The 22,341-nt window shown below is 34.8% G+C and overlaps 1 protein-coding gene across 1 annotated transcript in view; it reads right to left on the bottom strand.

Moving 5' to 3' along the window:
- LOC136026337 (nuclear pore membrane glycoprotein 210-like) overlaps nt 1-22,341 on the bottom strand; it is a gene marked incomplete in the record, with an annotated part of 122,795 nt that overhangs the window by 66,873 nt on the left and 33,581 nt on the right. Inside the window, 4 exon segments of the mRNA XM_065702771.1 lie at nt 1,818-2,013; nt 4,489-4,661; nt 13,506-13,628; nt 19,849-20,112. Coding sequence (XP_065558843.1) covers nt 1,818-2,013; nt 4,489-4,661; nt 13,506-13,628; nt 19,849-20,112 — 756 coding nt within the window.

Here is a 22,341-nt window from a genome sequence, read left to right on the forward strand (position 1 = left end):
TTATAAGGTTTGATATGAATGATCTTGGCTCTGAGTGTTGTTTGCAGCTATGTCTTATAGCCTGTGTTATATCCTCCTAAGGTTTCTAACAACAAAGTGAGAACAAAATATAATTGCGAATAGAATAAGCTTTAAATTGAGATAGCCACACCTCGTAAGTCATTTTTCATCGTTTGGAGCAACAACTATTTGAACCCGTTTGATTTTGTTTAGGCCCTAAGCCTTTACGGGCAAGTACACATACCTCACGTTCCTTTAACAGCACTAGCCTTTAAATAAATAGAACATTTAATTAGCACTAAGTTAAGAAAACAATAATAAAAAAAAGAACAGACCATGAAGTAAGATAAAAAAAAAAACACAGAAAAAATCCTAAGTACCTAACATAAAGACGAAGCTAGAACATAAGTGTAACCAGTCAATCTAGCATTCATAGTTTAGCTAAGAGGGGATATAACCTTCAATTTCTCAATTTCCAAAGGTTTCGACTGTACAGACACTAATAACCATTAGCTGACGTATTAAGTCATTAAAATAGCTAAAAAATTACACGAAGCTAGAGCATAAATTTAACCAATCAATCCAGCATGCATAGTATAGCTAAGAGGAAATAAAACCTTCAGTTTCTCAATTTCCAAACTTTTCGACTTTATAAACGACAATATTCATTAGCGGACTTATTAAATCGTTAAATTAGCTAATAATTATCGCAAACACTTAAAACTAAGCATAATCAAGGATCGTATCAAAGAAGAGATGAAAAAGAGATGATTTCACGTCTTTTTTTTATTCAAGGTTTTCATAGCAGATTTTCATCATATTAGTTAGGAATACGAGGGGAGCCATGGCCGAAATTCTATTCATGACTTTTTATTCATAGTTTTCACTATGCAGCATTTTCATCATACTAGTTAGAAATACGAGGAAATTCTGTGGCCAAAATCTGTTGGCAGCTTTTTATTCAATGTTTCCGTTGCAGGTTTTCATCATATTAGTTAGAATTAAGAGAAGATCGGCGGCCGAAAATCTGTTCATGACTTTATATTCAAAGTTTTCATTATGCAGCATTTTCATCATATTAGTTAGAAATACGAGGAAATTCTGTCGCCAAAACCTATTAGCAGCTTTTTATTCAATGTTTCCGTTGCAAGTTTTCATCATATTAGTTAGAATTATGAAGAGATCCGTGGCCGAAAATCTGCTCATGACTTTTTATTCAAGGTTTCCATTATGCAGCATTTTCATCATATTAGTTGGAATTAAGAGGGATCCATGGCCGATTATTTGTTCATGACTTTTTATTCAAGGTTTTCATTATGCAGGTTTTCATCATATTACTTAGAGTTAAGAGGATATCTGTGGTTGAAATTCTGTTCTACTAACTGGATATAGTCAAACAGGAAATGTGATAGGAAAACGAAGAACAAAAAAAGTAAGAAAACAAAGATAATAAAAAAAAAATAAACGGAAAAAATTTCTTCTTTAATCGTATTTTTCATTCTTTCTTTCTTCTTTTCTTTTATATATATTTCTTACATACAATAGTTCTTTTGTACATAAATATTTTTGCACTGAGGACGGTCTTGCGAAGGTCTTTGCCGAAATAACTACCTTGTTTTCTTCATTCACTTGATGAAAATTACCCTCGTTTTTTTCTGAATTCAGGTTGTTTTTTTTTTTTTTTTTATTATTTCGTACGGAAATTCATAGATGACACTGAGGGGAGAGCTACTTAACTAGGAACAAAACTTTATCACCCAAGTAGCAATTGAGAGGACACAAGGTTTGATTTGGAATAAGGGAAGTTCGATACTTACACTTTGGCCTTGAATGGCGGAGAACGTCATTTTGATTCTCTCGATTAAGAATTTCTTCCTCTGGTTCAATAACTGCAAGTTTTTCATCAGAGACAATCCAATGTAGCTCAATGGATGAAATATTGTCAAACTTTCTGCTTTGAATATCTCGTAACGTAACAACAAGAACCAAATCTTCATAAGACTGAGATCTCACCTATAAAAAAAGAATGAAATAAAGCTTAAATTATCATAAGCTTGTTCAAAAATTCATTGAGGCTTGTATAATGCCATCTAAAGGGCCGCAAAAGCAAAAAAGCAGAACTAAAACAAAAATGGCTTTATCTTACTATTTAACTTTTTTACCTGTAACAATTAGAGCTTGTCGTACTAAAAAATAACAATCTATATATATAAAAATAAGTTGTAGTTAAATAAACGGATATGATGATCAGTTTCTTCATATATTCAGAATTATGAGGAGTCAGAGTTTTTCTTTGTTTGTTTCATTTTTCCAAGGAGGTGTATTAGTAGTTGAACTGTCTTTTTTTGGGTCGTCACAAAATCGCTAATATGCGTCGGGACCTATTTTGGTAGTAAGAGATAATGTTTAGTTTTGTTAGTATCATGTGAAGATTTCAATATTGTGTGTTTTTTGTGACAAAATCGTTAATAATAATAATAAATTAAATTTTAAAAAAAGGTCTAAGTTTCCACTTAAGAGTGACGAGTGAAACCAGGGACGTATGAGGGGTGTTTTTAAGGTAACGTCCGTTTTAAGATAAGTACACAAAGAACGATCATTTCAAAAAGGTAAATTTATTTACTTAAATTTATAAGTCAATTTATTAAAAACACCCCTCGTAGTTTAGTAAGTGAATCTACGTAGTTTAGTAAGTTTAGAAGACCGATTTTCAGTTTATGACATTAAAGGAAACACGAGAAATATAAAAGCTTTTTAAATTTGGGAAGACTGAGCACCCAGAAGTGGAAGAAGTAGTACATGCGTTTTCATCATGAAAGAAATAGGGATGTGTCCATTTCTTATCCATATTGACCATGAAAAAATATTTATTGAAGATAAACTTTCAAATGATACCACCTGTGAAGAGCAATTCATATTAAGATTTTGCAAAAGATAAGAGATTTAAATTTTAGCTGTCACAGGTGTACAATGCAAATGAATCAAGCCTTTTTTGGCGTGGGATACCCAACAAAATGTTCACTTACTATAATGGAAAATCCATACTAGGACAAGAAGTAAGTAAAGAACGTGTAAAGACGAGGATTGTTGGAAAATCTAATATACCACATTTATTCAAAAACATTGATTTACCTGTACACTAAGATGTACAATGAGAGAAAGGTTGAGATGGCTAGGGCGCGTTCTGCAGATGAAGGATGACAGATTACCAAGGATCGTCCTTGTCGGCCAACCATCTAATGTGAAACGAAAAGCGGGCTCTTCCGAATGAAGCGGGAAGATGTCGTAAGCAAAGATGTAAAGGAAATGGGAATTGGTTGAGAGGGTGTAAAGAGGGAGGCTTTGATTCAAAAAGCATTATTTCTTCTTAATAATGCTCATAGTCATCTGTCTGAAGAAGATCTGACAACTGATGGTAGATGCGTCACTACGATGTTTCTTCCACCAAACTGCACTGCACTGATTCAACCGATGGGCCAACATGGCATTCAGTATGTAAAGCAAAATTGTAAGAAAAACCTATTTTTGAAACCCATATCAGAAGACCAGCTAATAGAAAAAAGTTGAAAGAACTTGATATAAAGATTTTTTTTTTTTGTCAATCGTGAAATGCATTATCTCCACCAACTATTACATCGCCTTGAAAAAAGTTATGGCCGGATACCATCACCACTCCTAGCAAGGATCCACAGATCACGCGTTAATTCAGAAGTAATAGCGCAAGTTACCACCGGACCACAGGTAAGTCTGGAAGCTTTGGAAATATGTTGCCATGGAATGGATGATGAGGAAAAAAAATTGTTCATGAAATGTCTGACGAAGTGATTATAAACGATATTTCTAGTTCTATAATAACAAATCAGGAAGATGACGGTGATGTAAGAGCAATTGCTCCACAAGTGATAGAACAAGATAAAATTGACATCGTTCAGCTGGGTTTGCAACGGGCTGAAGAGAACGGTGCATCCTAAAACGAACTTTTACTTTTAAGAAGACTGAGGAACAAAGCTTTGGCTTCGCCTTTCAACAATGTTGGAAAAAAATGGTGAGTATTTTCATGTTCCATAAACTGATTGATTCATATTATGATCTTAAATCAAAGTTTTTGATAGAGTCAATATGTACGAGCATATGATCCAAGTGCATATGTTACAATATGCAAACCAATGTATGGTACAAAGTTATTATTTTTTGTAAATTCTATAGCATTAATGACGTTAATTTAAAAACAAATGTAAGATCTCTATTGTACAGTTTAATTTACTATACATAATTCGACATACATAATAACATATGATTGGCACAATTTGACGGATAACAAAGTAATCTTTTGTTTTAAAAAACGTGGGGGGTTTTAAGTAATACTCTGTAATTCAACAAAGTCGATAGTTTGACACTACCATGCAAAACGTTTGTCACTTTACCGGAGGCCCACCGGTACATATTTTCCCAACAGATAATTGGAAACAGAAGTATTTCAAAGCTTACCCTTTGTGTGATGGGATCCACTGAGCAAAGGTCAAGAGGTGCTCCTTCTGGTCTCTTCACTTCTGCTCGAAGTTCAACGGATGTGGGCTCAGCACATATGACATTAATAGAAGACTCAATCGAAACTGGATGCGGATTTGTAGACGAGGCCAAGTTTCCAACACGAAGAGTCACTTAAACAAGTAAAAAGTAAATAGTTTGTTTGACAATTTATACTAGAAATCCACTACCCCCTCCTCCCCCCAAGGAATAAAAATAAAACTGGATTTAATACGTCAAAAATGTAAGTGGCACATAGTTCCTTTGTTTTACAATTTATACTAGAAGCCCCCCCTCCCACCGCAAAAGACTTTTAAAAAAATCTAAGAACTGGATTTAGTAGTATCAATAAACGTAAGTGAATAGTTTTTCATATCAGTGGTACATAAAGTCATTACATACAGTCACTAGTTTAATTGGTGTATACAGTGTTTCAAACATAATCAAACTATACCAGGACCATACCGATATAACTTCTGAAGGGGCTCTCCTCTTCCCCAAGAGGAATAAAATAAAACCTTCAAAAAATAGGCTTAAACTTAGCTCTCTCGTGAATCAGTTTATTTTTTGGTCTACAAGGCAGCAATCTCAGCCAGAATAGCCTCGGGCCAAATTTAAATTTCCAGAACTTCCCCAGGTACCTTGCCTTACGAGCAGTGAAAACTTGCAGAGCAAAGGTGTGCTGTTGGCAATGTAGAAATCTGGGCAAACTTTATTTAGTTTTCATATTCAGCTTGATGTACTCTTACGTACTATAGTGCAAATAACCAGAAAATGCAGCTTTTATTATTAATAACTATCAATGTAGTTTTCAACCTAGATTTAAATTCCCTTTTTGCTTATGATATTACTTTTCTTAAAATACAGCTAATCTTGTAGATAGGCCTACAATCCAAATCATCCACAAAAATTTACAGTCGTGCCTTGAACCGTAAAATGTGCAATAGCTGTAAAGGAACTCAAAAATGGTTCACACTCAACTCACCACTCCACGCCTCAAAAGCAAAAGGCCATTTCACTCAGGCCTAGATTTATCAACAGGCTCACTAAGTCTGGACCTAGGGCCGCACAATGCCAGGGTGCGCAATAAATTATCACTGAGCAATTTCTTTCTTAACAATAACTGGATTGATACGATTCAAGGTCAAAGCACCAAGTGCACTCCACCGCCGCGCTGCCTATCCACAAAACCAAGAATGGTAGCTGAGAGTTCGATATCATCTCTCTCTTTGATTACTTTTAACTTACTAGTTGAAATCTGTTCAGTGCTTCCACTATCTCCGAATTTTCAGAGATTTCCCCGAAAATCTCGCAAAAACGGAGCAGCAATAATTCTTAGGCCTAGAAGCGTCAAAACTTTAAACCCAGCGCTGATTTCACCCGTGAAAAACTTGGAACAATAGGATATTTCTAAACTTTGTTCAAATCAGCTGTAGGGTTCTCAGCACAGAAAGCAATTGAGTTTTGAACTGAGCAATAGCAAAGTACTCTGTTTTACTTTACAGCATTCATGTTACAATTTTATCCTAAAATTCGTAATTAGTGACTTTAAAAACCCTTAAATACCAACTTCACCGGAAATCAACATCTTTTCAGTAGCCTGCTCATATAAACTATAGCAATACTCATGCTTTAGATAAAGTATAGTAGAAGGGATCGCATACTTATAGCACTTGCCAAAAGTTATCGTGGTTGCAGCAGTAGCTTGAACCTAATAAAGGGCAAACCTTGATCAATAGTAACCTGGATAAATTTATTTTGAAACCAAATTGGATCGAAACAAAAATTACACCATTGAATCCCCATAGCAAATAGCCCTATTCAGGAAACTTCCAGTCCCCTGCATTGAAGAACGAGAAAATAATTTTTTTTTATGGGAAGCATGCTCTTCTGTTTCTTTCCGTTTTCTTTTTCTCCGTAGCTATAGAGCACTAGAACATCGTAGAGAGCAATTTAAGGGCTCATTTTAAAGAAAATTGCTACATTTATTCGCTTTTTTAATTAACAAAACACAATATTTACAGAATCAATTTTTTTTTTTACAAAACTGCGTCTTCGTATAAAAGATAATGAATGATGTCATTATCGTAGGTTACAATCATAAATAACGGTAAAAGCAAAACTATATGATGACACCAGTTGCAACTGGGGTATACTTTAAAGGGCGTCTTCAGTAACAGCTATTAAAACGTAGTTCTTTACTAGTTTCTGCTAAGAAAAACCCGAAGACTTTTCCCTGTGTTTAATATATATTAGACGTTATTATAATCAATGGTCAAAATATAATAGAATCATTACACAAAAACAATGTAATAAAAAGTTTCCGGTTTGTATCACAGAATTTCGTGAACAGAAATGCTTATTTTTCTTTCGCATTTTTTAAAAAATAAAATTTTCTGTTTACAAGTTTTGAATGAGAATCGTTAAATAAAATGCTTGTAATTAACGTCCAGCTATATCTGTTGCAGACTGTTTGAGTCATAAGAGCGTGTTTTCTTCGTATTTTGAATAGCCTTGTTGCAAAAGACAGTAAAATGTCAAATTATGAGGAATTTCTGTGATCTTTTCATGGAGAAGACCCATTTCTCTGAGCTAAGACTAGGCCTCCCTGACTGAACGGCACATATCTGAATCTTAAAAATGTATTTTTTCGAATTTTGTATAATTTCATTGCAAAACGCAGAAGTCATATTATGAGTTACTTTTGCGAGCTTTTAATGGAGATGTCCCATTTCTTTGAATTAAGACTAGGCTTTCCTGATTCAAAGACACACATTGAATCATAGAAACTTGTTTTATACGTATTTTGTATAATTTCGGTGCAAAACCGGGTGAAGTCCTATTAACAAACTATTTTTGGAAGTGTTTCATGGAGTCTCTACTTTATGAAAAATGCATGTGTTAAATCATCTTGTATATGAAGATGCCGTTTGGTCAAAAATTGCATTTTAATATGCGAACATTATACTTTGTTAATGACTATTTTTGGTTGTAATCTACCAAATGTGGCGTCATACAAAACCGATACTTGGCAACATTTCAGATAATCAGGTAACAGAATCAATTAATTTATAAATCATTTCAAAAGAGGATACATGTCTTGTATGATTTTCTTTTCCCATTGTAATTAGCTACAAAACTACCACTGTTTATCCTGAAACCAAAAACATTTGTTATAAGTAAAATATAAAAGCCAACTTATCCTTAGTGAAAAATGAACATTTTTTTCAGTATAGGTCATATAATCAAATTCTATAATTGCTGGTGATTTTTACGAATTAGCGGTAGGGAGGGGGAAGGGGTAATAAATCCTAGCCTAGAGTGTCGTTAGACAACTTGACTCTGTTCCTGGTCAGAACCCCATCCAGTTTAAAGTGTCATTAATATGTCATTAAGTGCCGTTAGACAACTTTACTCTCTTCCTAATCAGGACCTAATCCAGTTTGATTCAAATTCATCAGAATCCCTGGTAACACCGCTTTTACAGTTAATCTTTACTTTTAACTGTAGTAACAGTACTACTATTTACTCTGATACCTTGTATCCATCCACCCAGTCTCCAATTCACAATAACATAGTCAGTAAGATTGGCTGTCTTATCATCAAGTGAGTACCATATTATAGGCCATTTTATGACCAAACCATTAAGACTAATTTAGATAATAGTTACCTTTCCAGAATCAGCTAGGAATCACAATTGTTTCTCATGCCGTTTAAGCTCGTCATAACTATTTATGCTCAGGCCTACTGATAATTTTAAGCCTATGACGCATCAATGTCCTCGGGATCTGTGCTACATCAATTTTATTGTATCGGATTACAGATTCTTTCAATCATAGGGTAGACACTCCTCTATATTATGCTGCTAAAACAGGCAACCTGAAGATTTATTAACTACTAATGTTTAACGAGGTACCGCCATAGATCCCTTAGAATTTGGCAATCAATCCCATTATATTGTTCTATGCGTAGGAAAAAAAGGTTGAGCTGAATATCTTCTAGAAAAATAAAGTCCGCCCAAACGTCAAAAACGAAATAAGTGATGACATAAATTTATTTTGTAGAAAAATGTAGTCAACTCAAACGTCAAAAACAAAGTAAGTGATTTTCTAGAAAAATAAAGTCAACCCAAACATTAAACAAAATAAGTGATAAAAAAATTTATATTATGCTCCCAAAACAGACGAACTGGATTTTGTCAGATTCTATTAGAGCAAGAGCTAAGAGCTCATATGGCACTTGTGACGAGAGATCAGATCCGGTCCGGTTATGTCAATCACGCATCTAGAACTTGTGCTTATTCTCGAACTCTCCAAAGCACTATAAATCCCCCCTCCAAAGAGATCGGATCTGGTCCGGTTATGCCAATCACCTATCTAGAACTTGTACTTATTCTTCCCATCAAGTTTCATCCCGGTCTCTCCACTTTAAGCGTTTTCCAAGATTTCCGTTTCCCCCTCCAGTCCCTAATGTACCCGGATCCGATCCGAATTGAACATGGAGCGTCTGAAACATAACATCTTTCTATATATCAAGTTTGATTAAGATCCAATCACCCATTCTTGAGATAAACATACCTCAATTTTCACGATTTCCGGTTTCTCCCTTCAAACCCCCCCCCCCAATGTCACCAGATCTGGTCGGGATTTAAAATAAGAGCTGTGAGATACAACGTCCTTAATGAAATATAAAATTTCATTGAGATGCGATCACCCGTTCATAAATTAAAAATACCTCATTTTGTCTAATTTTTCCGAGTTAACCGTCCTTCCACACCCCCCCCCCCCAGATGATCAAATCGGAGAAGAGACTATTTATAATTTAATATTGTCCGGTCCCTGATATGCCTGCTAACTTTCAGCGATCGCTATATTGATCACGCATCTAGTTTCGGATCTTCTTCATGTAAAAATTAGGGTGATCCGAGATTCGAGCCCGAGACCTCTCGTACCCTAAGCGAGAATCATATCACTAGACCAGCAAACCACAATTAAGAACTACAATCATTTGTCTTATCGGCAAACAAAATTATTCTGAATTGTCTCGTTCCCTTGTTCCACTCCCAGATGGTCGGATCGGGGAAGCGACTCAGTGTTCCCCATGCAAAAAAGAGATTTCCCTTGTTGCTCAAGGCGGGGGACAATGATTTATCTCTATAAGGTTTTCGACCATGTTGATTTCAGTGATACACTTTTCATTTTGATCAGACGCCAGCTTCGAGGGGTTTCTGTTTTTTTTTTTGTTTTTTTTTTCGAAATCAACACAAATTTGATTTTGTTTTAATTTTTTTCTTTTTTTTTTAAGATGAATGGAAAAATAGCTACCAATCCTGAATCAGTGTCAGAGTATTAGTAAAATGTTTTCAGAAAGAAATTGTTTCAATTCAAATAATGAGACAGACAAAATGTTAGCGATATCTGAATGTCAGGAACTGCAGGCAAAAGCTCAAAGTTCCAAACTAATACGGAAAGGTGGCTGATTCTCAATAAGTTAAAAAAGTTTCGCAAAACTGATGAATATAACCAGTGTAATCATCATTACAGAAGGACTGGAACACTGATGCTTCTTCTCAGATGGAGTCCTATAATCTACAGCCAAGTAGCATGACGAACGCTTACCCGATAGAGCTTTTTACAAATGAAAGCTGGAACAGGATACAGGTCGCCTAGAAGCAAGGGGAGAAAAAATTTAGCAGCATGTTTTCCAGTGATGTTGAAAAAGTACTACCAATTTTATCCAATAAGGGTGATTAAACTAATCAGGAAGAAAATAAGGCTATTCGCATAATACTAAAAAACGTTGAAATACACCTAGCTGAGGTGGCTGCACTGTATACCCTGACTGTTAATCATGAATGGTCAGAATTTGTTACCACAAGAGAGACTCGAACTTCAATTCCCCTTCTCAGAAGGAGAGTTCAATAGCCATTGTACTGCGGTAACTGTTCATTAAGCAGTATTTTTATGTTTTACAATATTATGCAGTTGGACATTACACACGGAGGATCCGCATCAAGTGTGTGATAGTTCGCTTATTATTTTCAGAAAGGTATGAAAAAATCATCATTCATGAATCAAATACTTGACTTGTTTTGATTTGGATGTCCATATTTCAATAAGCTCGGAGCTGTAATCAGTAGCCCAAACAAATCTCAACAACTATTTTTGGTTGAAGATTTTTTATAAAGAAAGTGGAAAAAGAAGCTGAGAATTCGTCATGCAATACTGATAGTATTTCTATAAACGTAGCTTTGTAGATAGGTCTCTATATCTGCTCAATGAAGGATAGAAGCAGAGGCTAGCCATTTTCAAAATGAGAAAGGTATGTTAAGCTTGTATTTGAATGAGAATTTTCGCAACCAGCCGCGCATTTGGCACCATTCCTAGTGATTGACCAAATTCATATTCATACAATAAATACTTTTAAAAAGACCTCTTTAAAGAGGGTCTATCCGATCTCATAGATCTCCTCGTTCCAGAGATGGCACCAAAAAGTGCCTTTTTTTGTACCATATGACACTTTGATGTGGCACATCGCGCCAATCCTATGATCCAGCAAGGAAATGAGGAGTAAAAAGAGAAAAGGGAGACACACAAGTGCTCCCTTATTATTTAAGAATTAACGACGCTTCTTGACTACTATGGTCCCTGCGTCGGCCCTGCACTTTTATTATTTATTTAAGAATTAACGACACTTCTTGAATACTAAGGTCCCTGCGTCGGCCCTGCAGTGCATTCCTGCAGCGTGATTCGATCTCTGGGTCCCGTATTACCAAGGTCAAATCCACTGCGCCACCATAGGACGTCGGCCCTGCACTATTCTTTGAGTGTTGCACTTTTAAATCTAGCGCCCTTTTCGAGGAGCTTCAGCGTTTTTTTTCAAAATTCCGAAAAATTTTGATATTACAAATTGCAGGAGTAAAAATGAGCAACAGTTACAGTTACCACTCCTAGATTTCTTTTAGTTGAGTATTTTTAAGCATGAATTATTTTTTTTAACCGTTTATTTATTTTCTTTTTTCGGTTACTATTGAGCTGCATCGTTCTTTACGAGGTTGCACCTGCTGCTGCAACAATAATATAAGGATTGGGTACGGAAGGGTTCGACGTCGATAACTGCTTTGGTGAAGTTATTGGTCCATAAAGAGCAAGCTGAGATAAAAGTCAAACTTCCAGTATTGCACAACTAAAAAAAGATTGGTCATTAACAAGAGGACATGCACGCTTTTAGGGACCAAGTGCCGGGCCTGGTATAGTAGTTCTGAAAACCGTCATGAACCACTAGTGCGATACTTACTCTTTTTACACAAAGACATAAGCATTTCAACACTTTTCCCCTAAAAGCAAATATAGACGGCAAAAAAAAATAATTGTTACCTACTGATAATTTGTGTCAGCGAAGTTGACCAAGTCTATAAAACAATACAAAAATCACCTTCTGGATAACCTTCTTTGTTATTTTAAGAAGGTAACAGAGCCAGTTGAAGGAAACCATTAGGAATCAGTTTAAACATCAGATTATGAGAATCTCTCTCTCAATGACCTAGCCAAATTACTTTTAATATTTGTCATTAAAATCAATAATCTTATACAACAAATTATTTTTTAGATATTAACGAAAGGATACGGGGATAGACTTTATAGTCCCTACCAGCGCTGCTGATCTCCGTTTCTTGGCCCTTAAGCCACAGAGTGCAAAGCCAGGTTGGTATCCAGCAATCACGCGCTTTAGCAGACCCTTCCTGTTCACCAGGAGTTTTAATTGATGAATGTCTCAGTTTTAGAGAACAAATAGATCATATTGGTCTTAAACTCGCTAGGAATGTTGGCATTTTAAGAAAGTTGAAGTACATATTCCCAAGATATATTTTAAAAACACTGTATTATTCCTTAATTCATCCTTATCTGCTATATTGTTGTACTGTTTGGGGTAGTATATTTCCTTCTTATCTCCATCATATTCGAGTTTTGCAGAATAAAGCGCTTCGAGTGTTATGCGGTGTAGGTTTTAAAGACTCGGTACAAAAGAGGTATATAGATTGCAAAATCTTGCCTTTAGCAGGACTTATTACTTTTTATCGAAGCCTGTTCATATTAAAATATTTTCAAAATTGTTTACCAATATGTTTTAAAAGTATGTTTGAATTAGGAAGCGATATTCATACACATTTTACGAGACAGTCCAATATAATTCGTCGTCCGCTTGCTATTACCCGTAGATCTCAATTTTCTATTCGGCATCTAGGACCCCATGCATGGAATTGTTTACCTACGACTTTGAGAAACATGGATAATTTTCGTGAATTTCGGCGGGAATTAAAGCTATTTTGCCTTAATATTTACAGTTTGGATAGTTGAATGGACCTCAAGTGGACCCAAGATGTTGGTTTTGTTTTAGGCGATACTGGTCAAGTGGTTTTAGTTTCTTTTGTTTTGTCTTTTTTGAAGTGTAATCCCGTATCAATTGAAATGCAGGGTAATTGAATTTTTTTTCTTTTCTTTTCTTTTCTTTTCTTTTTTCTTTTCTTTTTTCTTTGCCTTTTCTTTTCTTTTATTTTTTATTTTCTTCTCCTTTTTCGTATTGTTTTTATTTGTATGTGTATTGGGGTTGTAAGCCCAAACAAGCTTTGCTTCGGGCCATTTGCTTTTTTTTTATTTATATTAATAAACCCATCTTCCTCTCTCTCTCTCTCTCTGGATTTCTCCAGGTACCCATTTGGAGCTGAAGCTTCAAGTAACATCACTGACCCCCAATCCCCAAGAAATTAACAAAGTTTGCTCAACGCAAAAATGGGATTAAACATATTTCTTTCAAGCACATAAGCAAAAAACACAATAAAATAATGGCCATATATTCCATCCGCAAATATGTCTATCAATAGATCTTCTTGGACTTTCTCTGGTGGATGTTTTGACAATTCCATCACTTCGGCCTCTGAACTACCCATTAAAAAAATTTTACGTTTCGTATTAGCTTACCTTTTGTTTCTCCAATTTCCATACACGAGACAGTCATTGAGTAGAAATCTTTCCTTCCAGATTCTTCGTCCCAAATCATCTTTGCGGAACTCGATTTCACAACAGTTCCATTTCCAACATTCACTGAAGTAAACAGAACAATTAAAAATTAAATAGAGTAAATGAAATAAACATGAAAAGTAATGAAATAGTAGAAAAAGTAATTGAAAAATAAATGTCCTGGCGAGAATATCTTAAGCATAAAAGGTTGAAGCTGTTCCGGTACTGTGAGATGGCTTGGGGTCTCTGTTCCGTCATAAGTTCCTTTCTCCGTCCTTACTCCCCGAAAAGAAAATCTGGCTTGCGTGGCCTCATAGTGGAATCAGGGTGGACTTTTCGTGAGTTTTTCTAACCAAAACCGTGACGGCTAACAGCACTGCGGGGTAAATTTGAGGAGTGGCGCCCCTTGAGAAAATAAAAACCTAGGAAAGGACAAAGCATTCACACTGGATTCTGGTTAATAGATAATTCCTCTGGGTTCGATCGGTCTTGGTGGGTTTTGACATGATTTTTACTCTAGTTCATAGAAGACCATCAGCAAGTGCAGAAAACCATGTTGTGACCAAGATGAACCCATGATTGCACAGAGCCTCCATTCAACTAGAGGTTCCAGGGACTTCTTGCTGTCTGGTTAAAAGCCAGATTACGCCTTCGTTTAGACTGTAGAAGATGTGATAATACCCGTTAAGCAATGGTTCCGGAACCAATGATTTTCTGAGACCAGAAAAATTTCAATGATTTGAAGAATATGAAATTGCAACTTGGATCATTAACGCGTTAAAATACAACTATCGTATCGGAATTTTAACTTACGAATTCAAACTCTTCAAATTGGACTTATTAAAACTTTCAGAAACTCATATCCCAGATGCAGGAAACGTAAAATTAGGTTAAATAGAATATATTTAATCAGGAAAAAAGGTTGGGATGCATAGGCAAGTAGTAGAGCTTATGATGAATATGGAAGCTGCTAAGTCTTCTTTAGGTTGGGAAGGAATTAACAATAGAATGTCAGTTACACATTTTATGACTAAAGAGTGATAGGTATCAGTCATAGTAGTATATGACACTGTAGAACCGACTGATGAAAAAAGTACTAACTGATATGAATTTATTTACAGCCAGAGGAACAAATAGACCATTGTTATTTTTATTAGGGGTTTTTAATGCCCAGGTCGGTAGAAATAGGGATAGATTGCATTCTAGCCTAGATAAATTTGGTGTAGGAAAAGAAAATAGTAATGTTTAACGATTGCTGCAATTTTGTAGGTATGACAATCTAGTTAAGACCAATACGGTGTTTGGTCGTAAAATGTTCCATAAGTTAACATAGTATTCACATGATGGTAAGACAGCTAACCTTATTGATTATGTTATAGTAAACCGAAGACTGGCAGGATCGGAACAAGAACCTAGGGTATATATCAATGCTGTTATTGATTTTCAAAGTAAAGACCACCATTTAGTAGTGTTTAGGGTTAATCTAAAGTTGAAATTTAAGAAGGGAAGCTATATTCAGTGAAGTTATGACGTCGATATACTCCAGGAAGAGAATTTCAGAAAAAACTTTCCATGAACAGTCGAACACAATACTGAAGAGTTTAAAATTTATAATTTAAAATTAAGGAGATGTGAAGTGAAGGCCTTGGAAAAAATTGCCGAGGATCTGGAAGATACAACCAGACGGCATAATAATAGGATACTTGCATGTTAATAAATTCAGGGGAATAGTCAATTTCGACTTACAGTCAAGACAGGAACGGGGCCACAATTAGTCATAAGGAAAGAGTTAAAGAAAGATGAGCAGAGCTTTTTGGGAATGTGCTCACCGTGATAGATTTATAGGAAAGGATATGGAAAAGAACGAGAAAGTTTGTAACACTTTGGATGTGAAGGAAGATTTGTCTGATGAGGAAGAATTTAATGATAGTTATAAAATGATTATAATATAATAAGGCGTCGGGTGCTAATTGTGTGGTAAATGAGTTTTACAGATATGATGGTTATGAAGTTGGATATAAATTACTAAAAATTATCAGTATGATTTTTGAAAAAGGGAAAAACTTAGCGATTTTAGGAAAACTTTAATTAAACCCCTTTATAAGAAAGGTGAAAAGAGTGCGTGTGGTAATTATCGAGGCATTATTTTAGTTTTTGTAGGAAGCAAATTACTTGCTATGATGATACTTTTTAGACTTAGAGATACTGTAGATAAAGTTTTAGAGAAGAACAGTGCGATTTTGGGAAGGGGAGAGTATGCTTCAACCAAATTCCCAAATAATTGCGAAGTGCCTGAGTCATTGAACCCCTAAGTCTTCAGTTTAATAGATCATTTGACTCAGCTGATAGAAGAGCTTTAGAGAAGGTCCCATCCTTGTATGTTATAAGAGATAAATATATTAAAGTGATTATTGCAATATACCAGAATAACAATGCTGCGGTTAAGGTAGGAAATGAAGTTAGTAGCTGGTTTTGTATTATATCAGGAGTTCAGCAGGGTTACGTTGTATCTCAATTTATATGGATTATTTTGATGGATGCTGTCCTAAGACGCACAACAAAGTCAATAGGAGGTCATGGGACCAACTGGGGAAGTAGAACTTTCCTAGGCTTCGATTATGCTGATGATTTGAGCACGTAAATGAAAATGTTAGCAAAATGAATGAAATTTTTGAGGTTTTGCGAGTTCAGGGTGCAAAAAAAGGTTTGAAAATTAAAGTTAAGAAGACTAAGTCGCTAAGACTGGGAATAAGTGATGTTGGGTAATGAGAAGATCGATCAAGTGGACAGCTTCACTTACTTAAGTAGTATTATTAGTGAAGACGGTCGGTGCAGTGAAGATATTAGAAGCAGAATAGCCAAGCCCAGGTGTTTTTCGCAGTTGAAAAAGTTTAAAGAATGAAAAAGTTAAGTCTGCGAACCAAATTTTAAAATATCGGAAGCTACAGTAATGACCGAATAAATTGACTATGGGTCGTTTTGGGTACCCGACTGACTGACCGTATCTCAAAGAGTAATCAGTACGAAAAATGTAGTTCAATCACACTTTCTACGGCTATAATGAGAGAAAGGTTGAGATGCCTAGGACATAGTCTGCAGATGACAGAGAGATACACAGAGAAGGATGAAAGATTGTCATAGATCGTTCTTGTCGGCCAACTGTCAAGATGATGTAAGCAAAGATAGGCAGAAGAGAGCAATTTTTTAGTATGCGTTAGATAATGTAATTCCAGTTTTCGTTTGAATATCTCGTGGATATAACAACTAGCAAAAAGCTTTATAACACCTCTTCCTAGTTCAAGTCCCACAATGCATTACTTGTCAAATTTTACATTTGTAATTCATTATTACTTATCATGAACTGTACAGGGTACTCACAGAAAGCTGTCTGCATTAAGGCGAATCACTCGTTAGATTTTACATAACACAAAAAACACAGATATGCATTTACTTGTCAGTTTCTTTGTGACAATCCTCTCAGATGCAATAACAGTTCTGACTACATAAAAAAAGCCTCGTTATTTTATATTACGTGGTGAAAAATTGGTCAAGAATATCTACGTCCTTCTAATTTACATCATTCTTCATAATTATAAGTCAATTCCAAGTCCTTTTTTTTATTTAAGTTGACGAATGTTCTAACAAGTAAGGACAAGACGACACATGGCACGATCGGTAGGATCCGTGTTTTGTTGGTCGCATAGCCTAAAAGACTTCGCAGAAAAATTCGAGGCAATTTCAAAATAAAGGTAAATTTAGATATTTAGTCATATATAGGCCTACCTATCTAACACAGATGCCCCACGAGTGGCGGGGGAGTGGGTAAGAGTGTTGAAGGCCATTTGATTCAACCTAATGTTCAAGTCTATTTGAAAAACAGGTAAAGTAATAGTATTTCCTTAAAGTATTTAAATAGTATTTCCCTATTTCCTTAAAGGAAATCGCATTATATACATTATAAACAGAAAAGATAGTCCATAGGCTAAACGAGCGATCGATAAAACTGTCACCATACCAGCTCATATCACGGTGGACCCAGTAGCCACAACGAACGAACCTTGGTCCATAATAACCAAAGCTTGAAACGCGCTTTGAAAAAACAAACTAACAAATCAGGAATATCTTTTTGATATCTTGGTATTGAATAAACAATAGCAGAGTTTGTTCTTCGCTTGCAGCAGAACAAAAAAAGGGTAAGGGCTCAGTTCGTTTGGGGGAAGAGGAAGAAAAACAACAAACAGCAACGTCTTGCAAATACTTTCTTGTATTTAAATCAGATCAAATTTGGAAACCTTAACTGGGAAAAAGTTTGAACAATGGAAGCTCCAATGCATGTAAAAACAAGTGGATGCTGCTTTCTATCTTTATTCTAGCAGGTTGGAGGTCGCAACAGAAGGGTTGGGGCAGCACCACTAATCCTTTGAGATTCGGCAACATTTTGACCAAAATTCCAAAATTATAGTGAACCCGAGAAAAAAACGAAGTAGTTACAGCAGAATCTTAGACGGGCCAAGATGTCAATCCAATTTTGACACCAATTCAAAGATCCGGTAAAGAAGGCCCAAATTCAGCAGTACAATCAAAAAAATTTTCGAAGGAAGTCTCGTGGGGAAGAGGATATGTCTAGGTATTAAATATAGTTAAATCAAAATCTACAATCGGTCCACAAATTAGGAAAAAGTTGAGGATTTGGTTTTCACAAGATTTTAATCTTATTTCCATCTTCTTTCCGAAATCCAAGTCAATTTTCTTGAACGGATATGGTAAAAAGCGAAATTCGTTAACTTTGTATTTCCGTAGTTTCGCCAAAACGGCCCAATTTAAACTGAGAAAATTAAATCTGTTTCTGACCTAAAATCAGTTATTTACTTACCAAATTTACAAATTTACGCAATATTAAAAACAAATAAAATTATTTGAGGCTTTTCAGTAATATATTAGATACATGCAGTTCAAACCTTTTGTTAATACATGACAATGTGAGGTTGTTTTATGAAGGTAGACAAATTTTGAGGACAGGGCCACTCTATAATTCTCTAAATTCCAAATATTTTGCCGATTCGTGGCATACTGAGTCACTTGAAAGACAGAAACTGATAATCCTTAATCCCAAGATTAAAAAAAAAAAAATACATTGAAATGCACTGAAAACTAGAGCACATGGATGGAATGACAAATTACCGCTCATGACATGGAATCTTAAAAGTGAATAATCTTAAAAGATCTACAAAAGCAAAATAGAATCTGTGAAGGGTAAACTTTTTATTGCTGTGAGGATTTTCAAATAAATTATCAAACTATGCTGCAAGTAATTCAAGTGCAAGAAATCGAAGAAATTATGAAAAGAAAACTATGGTGCAAGAAATCTCCTACAAGTGAGAGAATAAGCTCTTCAGGAAAATCCTTTGAAGTTTTAAATAATTTCTGAGGTCACACTGGCAAATTATCCTTTTTTCTCTCTTCTTTACGGTTTTTCATCGTTTTGTCTTGTAGAACTTTTGGCCAAAGCCCCCCATCCCTTAAAAACGCCATATTCTGTCTGTAGGCTCTTCTTCCTGTTTTCCATTTATAAGATCAATTTCAATAGACTTCAAAAATTACCTACCACGTTAGCTTACTTAGCACACCGAAATCAGTAAATCACTGAAAAACATAAGGCTAAATATAGACAGACCAGACGGCACCGATGGTACTGACGCGGCATGGAACTTTTTTGTCTATGCTGCCGCGGTTTTATTCGTGAAACGCCACCGAGAAATCGGCACGGCGTTGAGGTTTAAAATTGAGAGCCTTGCATCTTAGTATTTTGTTTAATGTAGGCAATTAGAGATCTTTTCTGGTCCTATGGAGATATCCTATTTTTGTTTTGTTTCTTCTTTTTTTGGGGGGGGGGAGGAGGATAGCCATAGGAATGTGTCGTGAAATTCAGACAGTAAGCATTTTGGTCCAAAGTCCATGGTAAGTTTGGATCCCATGCTGTAACACCCTACTTTGGAAATTTGTTTCACATTTATTTTCATTATTATAATAGAACAAAATGAATTATCGAAAAAATGAAATTCCTCACTAGTAAATGTATTAAAAGCCGCAATTAATTTTATAAAATTACGAATGCACGATTTTACGTAATTAGAATATTAAATATCTAAACTCTGACACAAGGCTGTTGCAAAAATGCACTATAGAAACCGTGATCTAAAAAGCCCTATTTTAGAAAAAAGAAAGATTTTTTTCCCTAAACCATAATTATAGGGTAAAGAATAATGATAAACTAGCCAACAAAAGAAAATAAATATCCAAATACTTCTGTAAAAGTGGCCAGATGGTTTGGTCACCCATGGTAAAGGTCCTCCCTCAAAGACAACAGTGCGAGAAGCACCGAGACTAAGCACTGTTACTCCACTGACTGGATCCAAAGGCTTAAGTTTTCGATATGTAGCTATGGTAACGATATCCTTTAAGATGGCTCCACCAGGAGAATACGACACAGTTAATTTTGAGAACCCAACGCCAGTGCTTGACAACATTGCTTGTGCACAAGTGTATCGAAGTGACAAGTGAGTAATATCTGCAAGAGAAGTGTTGGGGTTGAGTAGTAAGTATTATTAAGCATTAATATTTTGTTAGAACAGCGCCAAAAATAGTGACATGTTTAATAAAAGGCGTCCAACTTGTAGCCAAAATTTAATAAGAAGCAAAGAATAAAAAAGCTGGCTAAGTCTAATAAAATGTCACGAATGTCAAAATGTTAAAATGGTCAAGTGGTTTTAGTTTCTTTTGTTTTGTATCTCTTGAAGTGTAATTCCGTTTCGATTGAAATGCAAGGTAATTGAATTTTTTTCTTCTTCCTTTCTTTTCTTTTTTCTTTTCCTTATCTTTTCTTTTTTATTTTCTTCTTCTTTTTCGTATCGTTTTTATTTGTATGTGTATTGGGGTTGTAAGCCCAAACAAGCTGTGCTTCGGGCCATTTGCTTGTTTTGTTTTGTTATTTATATTAATAAAACCATCTTTCTCTCTCTCTCTAAAAAAAAAGGTTAAGTCTAGCATGTCTGATGATTTCTCTCCGATCGAAATATGCTTCATAATTCAAATTAATTTATAGTTTTATATTTTATAACCATTTTTTATATTAGAATTTAGAATTGAACAGGATGCTTAAACTTCCGTACCCTGACATCTCCTGAAAGTCTAATTTGGTTTCAGGAAGCAAATATTCCTCTAAACTTCAACAATTAATTCAACAGAATTTAGTCAAATCAAACAGAAAAGCTCGAAAAGTGACGTTTTTAACGCTTTAACACCTAACAACATTACATAATTATACAGTACTTATAAGTTTATTAATATAGAATTATAATTATTATAAGTATTACACATAATATATTTGACAACTACAAATAACTACGAAGTTCATACAGTTTTGTAAATTCATATACTTTTTATATATAATTACATATGATTATTTATACACAGACACACATATTCTTTTTTGAAACTCGATTTCCGGACTATAAATAATTATAGTTATAGGGTGTATAGAACATAAGAAGTGCGCAACTATGACTTTATGACAATCAGTAGATCCCGTTTCTTCGTCCCGGAAGAAAACCAAAAAAAGAGGATAAAGAAAATAACTAGTTTTTTTGGATTTATTAATTAATTTTACGATTTTGATAGGTTACGCTAAGTGGTTCAATTTGCTTGTTTTTCTTCTTAGAATCAAAATTGAAGTTTATCTCTTCAGTTTTCTCAAATCTTCGCCTAATCGCTATGGCCAGGGTAAAATATTGGCCTTTGAGCCAGGATATTAATTAGGAAGGGGTGAAGAGGGCTAAGGATCTGCTGAAGCTATGAATTTCAAAGCCTATGTGCAGAAACCATATAATAGGTATTTATATACAACATATTCGATAAAATATGTATACAATATGAAACCATATTATGTATCTTTAAGTCTGAGGATTATAAGTTTCAGTATGTTAAAGGGTGTATTAGCTTTATTAAGGAATGTTTTCTATTATGAGTAAAATAGTTTTTTTCGTTTTGCTTAGTGTTTTTGCTGAGTGAGAATATTAAAGTGGTTCTCGTGTAGTTCGTGTCTTGTTTTTTCCTTATACTCCTCGTGCATGCATTTTTGAACATAGAGGCTACAAATAAATTATTATTACTATTATTATCAACGGGAAATAAGGCCAACTGATTTTTGGGGACTTGTTTCCTTCTTTTTCTTATGCCAAACGATTTAGCAAACAATCCTAACCTAGTTAAATTCAAATTTTAATGATAATCAAAAGGCCTTTCGGTTTCAGATAAATAAAAACAAGCACCAAGCTTACTAATGAGTAAAAACGAAACTATAAAATAAAAAAAAAGAAGAAAAATAGAAATTAAATAGAAATTAAATAGAAAATTAAATAGAAATTAAATAGAAATTAATAACTTGAATATTAAACAATATTACGTCTTTCGGACTAACAGGAACAATTTCCAGACATAAGTAAAGCAGTATACTTTAGCTTCAATCCCTTGCTCCTCCATAAGAAGTTTCTGAATTATGACCATTGGTAAAGAAAAAATTAAACAACGTATCTGCAAATTTGACTGTATTTTTTCAGTTCTTTATTGTTAACAGGGAACACCCACTCTTCTTTTTTAGCTACTTCGGATCTGCCACTTCTTTTTGGAAATAAATTATAGCATCCTTAGAAAAAAAATTAAAAAAAGACTTATTTTACAATCCTTTGTTAGAATATTGATCATTATTAATGATTTCAAAAAGAACCAAAGCACACGAAGC

This window comes from Artemia franciscana, chromosome 4 (genome assembly GCF_032884065.1).
Source record: "Artemia franciscana chromosome 4, ASM3288406v1, whole genome shotgun sequence".
In the NCBI taxonomy this organism is placed as follows: Eukaryota; Metazoa; Arthropoda; class Branchiopoda; order Anostraca; family Artemiidae; genus Artemia; species Artemia franciscana.